Source organism: Myripristis murdjan, chromosome 16, assembly GCF_902150065.1.
Source record: "Myripristis murdjan chromosome 16, fMyrMur1.1, whole genome shotgun sequence".
NCBI lineage: Eukaryota > Metazoa > Chordata > Actinopteri > Holocentriformes > Holocentridae > Myripristis > Myripristis murdjan.
Window position 1 is genome coordinate 34,114,067 of NC_043995.1, and position 12,039 is coordinate 34,126,105.

General features: G+C 46.5%; 1 protein-coding gene across 1 annotated transcript in view; it reads right to left on the reverse strand.

Annotated features, from left to right (window-relative positions):
• The window catches only part of LOC115374313 (collagen alpha-6(VI) chain-like), a 43,598-nt gene that overhangs the window by 6,970 nt on the left and 24,589 nt on the right, over positions 1–12,039 (reverse strand). Inside the window, exons 19-33 of the mRNA XM_030073170.1 lie at positions 11,718–11,783; positions 11,320–11,373; positions 10,321–10,356; positions 10,143–10,205; positions 9,920–9,982; positions 8,858–8,920; positions 8,010–8,072; positions 7,842–7,892; positions 7,249–7,284; positions 6,400–6,462; positions 6,249–6,311; positions 5,329–5,364; positions 5,195–5,231; positions 4,684–4,695; positions 3,972–4,465 (exon numbers count right to left, since the gene is read on the reverse strand). Of these exons, the coding sequence (XP_029929030.1) occupies positions 3,972–4,465; positions 4,684–4,695; positions 5,195–5,231; positions 5,329–5,364; positions 6,249–6,311; positions 6,400–6,462; positions 7,249–7,284; positions 7,842–7,892; positions 8,010–8,072; positions 8,858–8,920; positions 9,920–9,982; positions 10,143–10,205; positions 10,321–10,356; positions 11,320–11,373; positions 11,718–11,783 (1,200 nt within the window). The remainder of the gene's footprint in view (positions 1–3,971; positions 4,466–4,683; positions 4,696–5,194; positions 5,232–5,328; positions 5,365–6,248; positions 6,312–6,399; positions 6,463–7,248; positions 7,285–7,841; positions 7,893–8,009; positions 8,073–8,857; positions 8,921–9,919; positions 9,983–10,142; positions 10,206–10,320; positions 10,357–11,319; positions 11,374–11,717; positions 11,784–12,039) is intronic.

Genomic DNA, 12,039 nt, shown 5'->3' on the forward strand with positions numbered 1-12,039 from the left:
AAAAATTCTCAGAAAAATAAAGTGAATATTGAACAGTTCTCTTGTGCAAAAAGTGTCACAGAACATTTGGTTAATATTTAAAATTAGCTGCAAACATAAACACTGAACTTTGGTTCCTCTAGTCTAGTCCAAAGTGCAAAATTTACCCAAAGTGCAAAATTTACCAAACAAATTTTCCACATCTTAAAGAATGCAAAAATACAATTCTAAATAATACAACTTCAAGTAAACAAAACTTCCTTTTGTTTTTTCTGTTGTGCAAAAGTGTCCACAACTGAACACTATTTTTTAAGAGAGACACACTTACAGAACACGCATCATCTTTTCAGTAAAGAACAACAACAGTACCAAACAGGCAAAATATTTCAAATAAAAATAACAAGCTGCAACACTGAACTTTAGTGTTTACTTAGCTTTTCACTCCCTTCCCATTCCCAAGTTCCCATTCTCTTTTAAAGGTTGTTAGCCAGAAACACAAGCTTGTCAACAGTGTCAGGCTTTAATGAAGACCGATGACATGTAACAATGTTGCCACCAGTGCTGAATGCCCTCTCCGAAGGGCCACTGGTGGCTGGTATGCAAAGATATTTCTTTGCAAGCTTTGCTACCCTCGGGAAATTAGCCTGGTGCAGCCTCCACCACTCTAGTGGGTTAGCTTCCCCATCAACCTCAACTGAGCGCAGGTAGCTCATTATCTCAAGTTCAACGGCATCTCTGTCAGAGAGAGCAGCTGGGCCAGGCTGAGTGGAAGCTTTTTTGAAAAAACTGCCCAGACTTCGTTTCACCTTTTTGGCATCTCTTTCCACAGCTCCACCAGCAGCTGCAGTGCTTGTTTGGGGGGGTGACTCTGTGGAAGCCGGCACCGCTTCTGCTTCCTTTTCAAGCAGTGCTTGAATTTCTGCACCTGCTCTTTCTTGATGTACTCCTTTCTGTCATCAGCAATGTATGCGTTCTTGAAACGGGGATCAGTAAAGGAGGCCATGTCCAGCAGGTCGTCGGTAGCAGGGTCAGAGTACTTCTCATTAAGATATGTAAGAATGGTCGTCTTCATTTGTTTTGTCAGATCTGTGTCTTCGTCGCAGTGTGGAAGCACTGTGTTGTTTAGCAGATGGAGCACTGGTTTCACGTATGACACACTGCCGTACTCCTCCCCAGACAGTGCATCTGTAAATTCCAATAGAGGGCTGAGGGCCTTGTTGACGGATTCCCAAACATCAATTTCTTTCCAATGAGGTGCCAGATGTCTGGACTTTTTATCTGCTTTAAGGACCTGAGATATTGCTTTCTCCTGCTCGAGAACACGCTGGATCATTTTTTGACGTGACCCCCACCGTGTTGGCGTTTCGGTGATAAGCCTGTGAGGAGGCAGGTGAAGGTCAGCCTGAGCAGCAGCCAGTTCTCTCTTCCTTTTCCAGGAATAGGAAAAAGCACTGACGATCTTTTTACAGATGCCAACTGCTCGCTCCACACGAGGATCTTTCACACTATTCTCTGTTAAAAAAAAGAAAAAAAAAAAGATAAAAGTTATTAGTTCTTTTCAACAAAACATAAAAATACTATAGGCCTACACTTGTCTAATAACAGAATAAAATTAGATCTTTTAATTTAACCTGTTATTAGAAAACTGTATACATAAATATAATATACAGTTATATACAGTTCTAATAACAGATTAAATTAATGAATCTAATTTTACACAATGGCTGTGTGAAACTTAAAATTATAAATTAATGAATTTAATTTTACACAATGGCGGTGTGAAACTTAAAATAATCTTCATTGTGAATCATCTAGGAGGCTACATAGACTCACAGACACAGACACCCACACTGGAAAACTGGAAATGCAAATAAATTTACACTTTAACCTACCGATGGCGAGATGCAGCCTGTGGCCGAAGCACTGCAGTCTTGTCCAGTCATTTAGCGTCACTGCGTTCACCACATTTGCGCCGTTGTCGGTGGTGATACAGACTTGGAATTCTTCCCTGAGGCCCCATGACTCCAGCGCATCCTTTAACGCTTTTGCTATTGCTTCACCCGTATGATCATCAGGGAAATACAAAGTCTGCAAGCACTTGCTGGCCAATTTCCACTCATCAGTTATGTAGTGAATTGTGAGGTTTATATAAGGCTCCGTGGTGCGACTCGACCACAAGTCCGTAGTTGTCGCGTAGTATGTTAATTCACGGAGGTCTTTCTCAACTTTCTCTCGGAGCTGGCCATACAGTTTGGGCATGTCTGTCTCAGTAAAATACTTAGGGCTTGGAGGTTCGTATTTTGGATCGAGGGTTTTAGGCATGTGTTTAAACCCGCTGCGCTCCACCGTTTGGAACGGGATCATGTCTTTGCACAAGTAGGTTGTGATGGCTCTTGTTATGTCATTCCACCGTGTGCTCTTTCTGTCATAAAGAGTGCTCTTGGAAAAGGCTTGCACAATGGAGGTCTGTTGTTGGGTCACGTTAACTTTAGCGGCACCAGCAGGGGAAACTTTCTTCGAGCGCAGCCTCTGGCTCTCTTCATACTCGAGCACGTGCTTCGATTTCAAATGGTAAAACAAATTGCTTGTGTTACCTTTGCTGGCAGCCACAGTTTCTCCACACATCTTGCAGATGACATGTTTCTGCTCAACATCCGACTTTTTAAACCCGAACCATGTCCATATCACGGATGTGGCACCGTTTTTTTTTTACCAGCTCCTCCCTCTCTGCCGTCACTGTGCTTGCGGCCATTTTCACACAGTGGAAGATGCGATGATGTCATCGACGATACCACGGTAGAGCACAAATCTCTACCGTGGCTCAATTTATATCGTTTCTACCGCCATACCGTGTATACCGCGCAGCACTACTCTGGAGTGACCAATCACGCTTCTCCGTCTGGCAATCTGATGGACGAGTCTGGGTTTGGCGGTTGCCAGGAGAACGGTGCTTGTCTGACTCTATTGTGCCGAGTGTAAAGTTTGGTGGAGGGGGGAACATGGTGTGGACATTTTGGACCATTTCATGCTCCCGACTTTGTGGGAACAGTTTGGAGACGGCCCCTTCCTGTTCCAACATGACTGAGCCCCAGTGCACAAAGCAGCTCCATAAAGACATGGAGGAGCCAGTTTGGTGTGGAAGAACTTGACTGGCCTGCACAGAGTCCTGACCTCAACCCGACAGAACACCTTTGGGATGAATTAGAGCGGAGACTGAGAGCCAGGCCTTCTGTCTAACATCAGTGTTTGACCTCACAGATGCACCTCTGGAAGATAAACCCACTCCTGAACCTGTGGAAAGCCTTTCTAGAAGTTAGAGCTGCAAAGGGCCGGCATCATATTAAATCCTATGGTTTAAGAATGGGATGTCACTCACGTTCACGCATGTGAAGGCAGACGAACCAATACTTTTCCCAGTATAGTGTATCTGACTGCTGATAGGCTTATGTAATATATTGGTTTTTTTTTTTTTTTGTCAATTCTATAGTTCTATAATATAATATGATTTAGACTGCAGTAATATTTATGCCACTCGTTATATTTCAATTTTTTTTTTTTTTTTACAAAGTATTATGGTCTATCAGTATGCCTCTGATTTTCTGTTAGTTTATATGAACTACTGATGCTGAATATGAAAACATGAGCTCAGGCTTCTGCACCAGAGGATCTCAGCTGCAGAATAAGAATAAAAATTGGATTTGCGTCCCTGTTGCTGTTGTTTTGAATGAATCCTGATGCTCTGACATGTGAGCACGCTCAGAGCGTTCACACAGCGCCGCATCAGCACCAATCACATCTGCATCTGATTTCCGAGCTCATGTGAAAGTGGCCCAAATCAGAAGTGAAAATGTCACATTCAGATTGTTCTTACTGTTCACACTGACATTAAATCTGATCTGTGTCACATTTGAGGAAAAAATGACATGTTGACCACTTTCTTCTGTCTGACCGCAGAAGCAGCCGGTTACCTGTGCAGGTGAAACCACACCCACCTCCAATGCCTGCCGGATGGCAGGGCTGCTCTGCAGAGAGATGACCACCGGGACGATGTTGGAGGCCCGGTACTCCATCACCGCGGTGACGATGTCAGATGAGTCCTGGGATGGCCCGCTGGAGAAGAAGACGGCCACCTTCCTCATCCTCACCCCTTGCCGGACGCGCTTGAAGACGTTGTGGCCCACGTAGCGCATGGCCGCCCCCAGGTGGCGCCGGCTGGCCGTGGGCTCCAGGGCGACGTTCTTTATGGCGTCGATCAGCTGCTTCTTGCGGTGGAAATCCTGGAAACGGATCAGGTACTTGGTGTGGGCACTGTAGCCCACCACGGCCACGCGGGCGCCGGTCGGACAGTTGCTCTCGGCGATGGCGATGTCCTCCAGCAGGGAGAGGAGGGCGGAGCGCATCCTCTCAAAGGCGGCCGGGGTCACGTCCTCGGACATGTCCAGGCCGAACAGCAGCTCGGTGGGATAGGCCGGACACGCCATCCGATCTGCAGCAGAGGGAGGAGAGTAAGAGGAACCAAACCAAACAGCTCAACACGTCTATGAACCAGCTTTTGTCACCTGTCACCTGCAGACAACAGATAATATGTATATGTGTACATATGTTAATACTACTATTCATATTAAAATATAAAAGCAGATCCTCCAGAATGAATCCCAGGCAGTTTGATCTTCTGACTGACAAAGACGACATGGAGGTACTCACCGAGGCGGCACGCTGTGGGGACAAAACAACATCATCAGAGCAGAAACTTTAAATCCCCTGCAGTCATTAAAGCCCCTAAAATAATCTGTTCTATGATCAAGACCTGAGCTCAGCAAAACAAGAAAATCCAGGCAGAGGATACACACACACACACACACACACACAAACACACACAGCTAGTGGCTCACAAGTCATGATGGAGAGGATTAGTTTGTTTTTAGGAAAATCCTGCTCACTCTGCCTTTAACCTGCCGCCAGTAGGGGGCGCTGACATGGGAAATGCTCCTGCAGGCAATAAAACCTCTAATCAATTTGACTGACAGATGAAGCAGCTTCATCACTCTGAAAATATCCTTGATAGTTTGTTGTTGTCTGCCTTGTGACTTTCAGCTGTGGGTGGTTGTTTACCATCCAGTCACTGAGTTTGACTTCTGAGTTCATTAAAATAATAAACTGCTACTTGACTAAAGCCAATCGGCTGATTTTTTGAGTGTGTGTCGCTGACACTCACCACAGTTGTCTCTGATGTAGGTGATCAGTTGGCATTCCTGAGACAAGACAAACATGAGGTCTGGATGTCGTGAACAAGATCTGATTGGGCAGCGCTGGAAGTTTCAAAGTTTAAAAAGTTTGAAATGAACTTACAGTCATGGCTCTGACTCCTGGAGGACCTCTGGGACCCTGAAGGCAGAGGAGAGCAACCACAACCCTGTCATTCAGTCACCATCATCATCATCATCATCATCATCATCATCATCAGGTCATGTGTACTGATGTTTTCAGGTATGTGTTTTTAATCACTGCCTTTGGTTTAAAATGTGTCACCGCTCCCAGTCGGTGTTTGACGGCATCACACATCGGCTCATGGTCCCAGGCCTGGTTGGTTCTGTACGCTGTTTAAGGAGCACGCCAGCGTTTTGGGTGAAATGGCCTTTTAGTGACTGTTTCTGACCCAAACTGAGACAAGGGGCTCTACTTTATGTCTCTGAGCTCCTGGCCTGCAGAGGGCGCTACAGGGCATTCAGGCCCAGTCCAAGTCCACTTCTGCTGTTTGGACGGCAGCAAAAAGAGTCGCGCCGCTTCACCGGCTGGAGGAGAGGTTTCACCTCCGTACATCCAAATCAACACACATCTTTATATGAAAAAACTCAGAAGTCAGATGGTGGCGCTGTAACCTCTGAACACATTTATCCTTCAGTCTCCTCACACCGCTGGAGGTGGAGGAAGATCCACCACAAACTAACTTTTCATCCAACCTCTCTGCTTTGTGTTTTTTAATTCCAGATCCACATGATGGGCTGTGTGAATCCGACCGCTCCCGAGCTGCTGGAAGGTTTAATCGTCTCTGTGACGGAGCCGGGCCGGCGGCCACAGACCTCCAGTGTGTGTTGGGCTTCAGGGTGTGTGTTCAGGTAGTATCTTTCATATGCAGCTCTGATTTGTTTGCCATATCTCAGTATATCTCTTTAAAATGACATGTTGAAACCCACTGGCCTTTCACTCAAATGAAGGTCACAGAAATAAAAACGCCCCCTCCTCCAACAAACCCTCCATCGTGCACTCACCCTGTGTCCCGGCGGTCCAGAGTCTCCGGGCACGCCGGTTTCTCCCGGCCGGCCTGTGTTCCCCTGCGTCCGTCAAATCAACAAAACAAGTCAATACTGTCAGTTTCTGAAGTAATGATGAATAAAAATACTCAGGCGGGGTGTCACTCACCCCTCGGCCGACGTTTCCTTTGCGGCCTGGAAATCCTTTGGTTCCCGGCTCTCCGGCCTCACCCTGCGCACCCGAAACACAGCCAGAATAAACATCAGCAGGAAACTCTGCAGCGTTTCTCACAGTTACATTAACAGCTATGTGTATGGCAACACATATTATTTTTTTGTTTGTTTAATCTTTTTCCTCTGTGTTATCTTTGGACATTGAGAGAAAAGAAAACAGCTTTAATTTGAAGAGTTCATCATTTTCTGATCAGACAGACAAACTTCTGCTGTTTGCACACTGTCTCTCATCTCATTTGGACAGATATGAGTATGTAGATAAATGTAGTATCAGTTATTTATTATTCTCAGTTTGCAGTCACATTCGATGCAACACAGTGACCTAAAAAGCCTAAAATGTCGGTCTCTTATTTTGAAGCCGTCCCTCAGTCGTTCCCATGGGAGTCGACTCGGCTCCGCCGACTAAATGAGCATCAGACTGACGTGACCGACAGGAAGCAGCCGCCACACAGATATTAATGCCTGCTCCCAGCAGATTTGTAGTCGCGCTCTGAAAAACCACAAAAGCGACGGCTCGTTTCTTCTCGGCTGTAAATTCTTGTGAAAGCCTCCGAGGGAGGGACTCGGGTTTTGTTGCTGTCAAATATTTTGTACATTGGAGATAAGAGCCACCTCGCTCTTTATCTCTCGTTTCTTCTCCCTGCTCGTCTCTAAGCCGCTCACGTCTGTGATGTCAGGAGGATCATCTGTCTGCTGTGACCTCTGACCTTTCTGCCTCCTGAAACAGGAACATGTGATGTGGTTTGTTGAAAGTCGGAGATCAGAGGAACACGAGTGAACTCACCTGAGAGCCAGGATAGCCCGGGAAGCCAGGATCCCCCTGTGCAGAGACAAACTCTCAGTGAACGAGCAACTGTTCCATCAAATAAAAGACTGCAGCTCGTGCAACCCTTTCTTCATCATCATCATCATCATCATCATCATCATCAATTCATTATCATACACTGAGGGGGCGGAGCCAAACTAAACACACAGAGAAAAAACTCCTGGTGCCACAATCCCATTTGTTCAAATCCAACTTGGTGCGGCTCAGACAGCCAATCACCTCCAGGAAGCTTCCCGCCTCAGTGCCAACCGGGTGCCGCCCCTTTTCAAACACACATGGCCTAGCCAATCACAGCTCTGGTATGTCTGCGCATGTTCTCATTGGTCCAGGTCATCGGCTTCTCAGGGAAACCGCATCAGGTCGCCTGGACTGAGTTTTATGTCCTGAAGACGTTTGGCCTCGTATCCAAGCAGCTTCATCACTTCATGCTGTTACTGGACCAGATCAGCCTTTCTTACCGATAGAGGGCGCTGTTCCTCCAGAGCAAACAGCTCAGGAAGCAGCGGGGCTGATGGGAAATGTAGTTTTAATTCATTGGAGCTGGTTCCTACCTTGGCACCTTTGGACCCAGCAGGTCCGTATCCGTCTCTGCCGTCCTGCCCCTGGATCACAGCACAGAGAGAAATTACACACACACACACACACACACACACATACACACACAGATACACACACACACACACACACACACACACACACACACACACACAACTCCATACCGGCATGCCTCTGGCTCCCAGTGGTCCTGGAATTCCCTGAACACCTGGATTTCCAGGTTGACCCTTCAACAACAAACAACATCGTCAGACAACAGTAAACAACAACAACAGTAAACAATAACAACAGTAAACAACAACAACAGTAAACAACAACAACAGGGCCCTGTCCCCTGCAGCTGGATTAACATCCCCGGGTTTCTCTTAGTTATCTGGCTTCACTTAACCAGACATCCACAGTCCTGATGTTCAGACCCATGAAGGTTATCAGCTCGCTAACTGAACCCAGGCAACACGTACACGTACATGTAGTACAACACGTACACGTACATGTACTACAACATGTACATGTACATGTTGTACTACATGTGAGGCTTCATTTCTTCACTCTGTCTCATCCAATGGGCAGGCCATTTTCCAAGAGAGCTGATTGGTCAGCAGGTGGGGCTTTTCTACCTGCTGAGCTCTTATCCTGAACTTCACCTGCTCCGGAGCAGGTCAGGTGTTCAGCGTATGTTACCATGGCAACGAACCCCAATAAAAAGTAAACCACCTTTATGGTACAAAACACCCACCAGGGTTAACCCTGAAGTGACCTCACTAAGCCTAAATCCAGCTGATCTTTTTTTTTTATCTGAACTAATCTAATCTGATCTGATGTGATGTGATCTGATTTTATCTGATCTAATCTGATCTAATCAGTTCTATTCTAATCTAATCTAATACGATCTAATCTAATCTAGTGTGATCTAGTCTTGTCCAGGTTAGTCTAATCTGGTATAGTCTCATAATCTGTTGCTAACATTTTCACACAAATCTGTGTCAGTCACACAGGAAGTGATGTCACACACCTTCTGTCCGTTTGCGCCACGACTTCCAGCTGACCCTTTGTTCCCGACTCGTCCTGGTTCACCCTGCAGAGAAGAGACCAGTTCAGACCAGTTCAGACCAGTTCAGACCAGTTCAGACCAGTCAGTGTGTTATCTTTGCCTGCTGCAGCTCCTTCAGGCTCTGAGTCCCTGCTGCTGCTGGACTAAAGTCTGTCTGCTCCAGGTTCCTGGCTCTAAAGGCTTGTCATGAGTCTCTTCATGAGTCCTGGCTGTGTTTTTGGCGTAACATGCAGTGAACCAATCAGAGACCGTCTCCCGTCCCCTCTAACATCCAGGTGTGTCTCACCTTGGTGGGCTGCTGTTCTAATGGAGGATTCTCCAGGTAAGAAGGAAGGAGACGGAGTGAAAGCTCCCGAGCAGATCAGGACTCCATCTGAGCTCCCTGAGGTGAAGCAGCGTCCCTGCCCTGTGTGTGGGACAAGCAGAGCGGACGCTCGCCGGCGCCCCCTATGGAGGCCACCATCACTGTCTGATGATGAGCTTCAGACAGCAGAGAGACCTGCAGCACTGACCTCAGAGCTGCTGTTTGCTGCTCACTCACTTTCAGCAGCGCAGCAACACTGCTCTGAGGTCAGCTCATTTTCAGAGCAACATGGAGCTCAGAGGGACAGGAGACACTCTGCTGTTTCCACAAGGGGGCGCTGCAGGGGGACATGACACCTGAGCCACGTGGACACTAGAAAACACACCGGCACAGGACTTGTTGTCTTTTAGGTATTTAGTGTTGATTTGGTGCAGAAGTGCCTGAGCTGCTGTCCATGCTGAAGGTTGTTTTGTCCAAATGTGATTGGACAATAAAGTTTCCTGCCTCCGCCTGTTTCCTGTCTCCAATATCTGTCTGATCCTGACCAACCAGCTGACAGCTCCACACGGCTCCTGTGGATACATTTTGGTTTGTTTGATTTTTTTTCCAAACCAGATGAAGGATGCCACAGGGAGTCCTGTGTTGTGCTGAGTGGAGCTGCTGCTGCTCGCTGAGGACCAACACCTGAGCGTCAGCGTGGGAATAAACAAGGTACTGACCTGAGGTCCAGGCAGGCCCACCACTCCTCTGGGTCCAAGCTGACCTCTGACCCCTCTCTCTCCCTGCAGAGACAACATGGAGGTAGGCAGTTGGGTTATCGATGATGTACGAGTGTGTGTGCTGAACTTGTTGAGCGACGCTCTCGTCCAATCACAATGAGGCTGCGAGCGGCGCCGAGCTGCACTCTCTCTGCCTCATACTGTTTTATTTCTGCTCAGTTACCTGAGGTCCTGAGGGCCCGGGGATCCCTCGCACTCCTGGATCTCCAGACTCTCCTGTTGCACCCTAGAGTAACACACACACACACACACACACACACACACACACACACACACACACAGTAAGGGCAACAGGTGTGTAAAAGGGCAGGTGTGTGGAGTGAGCAGGGAGTGTTACGTACCACTGGGCCCGGCGGTCCTGTTCTTCCATTTGGACCCTGCAGAGCAAAACCACAGCACGCAGAGTTATTATGCTTATTAAACTGATTTTAAGTTTATTGTTTATTATTATTATTATTATTGTCGGCTGTGTTGTACCTGTGCTGTCACCATGGCAACTAACCACCAACACCCGTTTATTCTGAATGAGCAAACTAAAGCAAAACTAAGCATTTTCCAAAAAATAAAAATAACTAAACCGAAACTGAAAACAAAAAGTCAAAATGGAATCCAAATAAAAACTAAAGAAAATACAAAACTTTACTTTAATATGAACCTTGTTCCATTATTTTGCTTTGCTTTGCTTCCAAACTGGTGGAACTACTTTCTGTCCTGGACTTTCTGTCCTCCACTTCTCCGCCATTTCCAAGGTGGTTTTAATAAAAATGTTTTTACCATGCCAAAGGACTGTAAATATTTTCTGCTCGTCTGTGTTGTCACTGAACTTCCTGGTTGTATTTTACATTTGAGTCTGTGTGTAAACAGCTGATTTTACCTCAGTCTCAGCCTGATGCTGCAGCGCTGTAGGTTTCTACAACATGCTGTGGGATGCAGATTTCATGTTTTGGGCTCCAGTCTATTTTGAGGTATTTCTTATACTGATTTTAATGTTCTTCTAAGGGTTATACATTCAAGTATATTGTCACTGCAGTTACATGATGTGACTAAAACAACTAACGGTGAAAGGCCAGACTCTCAGCTACAAGGTAAGCTTTGAATGTGCTTCCTCTGTTGCTGACTTCTGAGGCGTTGTTTGACTGAGTGATGTTTGTGCTTTTTAAACTTGATATGCTGCGCTGACATTTGGATATGGTTATCTGCAGAATGTGCAGTTTCAGAAAAGCTTTGAATGAAGTCAACAGCTGCAGGTAATCCGGAAATATCATCGCATAAAACCACATAAAGCCCACGTGACTGTATGAGCATCATTTCGTCAATAGAATAAAAAGGTAAAAACTCACCGGGTGTCCAACGTTTCCTCTCTCATTCTGACGCCCGTCCTCTCCAGGATCTCCCTGTGTGTGTGTGTGTGTGTGTGTGTGTGTGTGTGTGTGTGAGAAGCAGGGTAAAAGAGAAAAAAGATGAGTTCATCACCTCTCATTTCCTTCTTTCCTTATGATGAAAAACGAGTTCAAGTTATAGTTATGTCATAATATCGTGCAGTTATTCCAGGTTAAACAGCAGCTTGCACAGTAAAGAGCAGATCATGTGAGCAGAGAGCAGACTGTCCATGTCTGCCGGCAGCAGAGATGGAGTGTCTGCAGCCCCACCTGCAGATCTCTGGCTGCTGCCGCCCAAAGCCCAGGCCTGCCCCACCCTGCCAGCTGAGCTCAGGTCAGAGGTCGGCCGTGCTTCCTACCGGTAAGCCCGGGTTCCCCACGTCTCCTTTTGGTCCCGCGAAGATGTTGTCGGCCCCCGGCTCCCCCTGTCAGACACAACAGACAAATCTCACTGCCGCTGCTCCCAGGGGGACCAATCATCTGTGCCTTCTTTTTTTGGTCAAGAGTCCAAAAAGCAGTTTACCAAAGCAGTACCAGAACTCTTGTAAAAGTAGAAGCAGGTTCCTCTTCTTAAAATGTGGTGAAGGACAAAACTCAAGCAAAAATGGACTGAAGGAAAGTCAATTTACTGACTGTAAAAAAAAAAAAAAATACTCCAAAAAGTACAAGAATACAAAACAG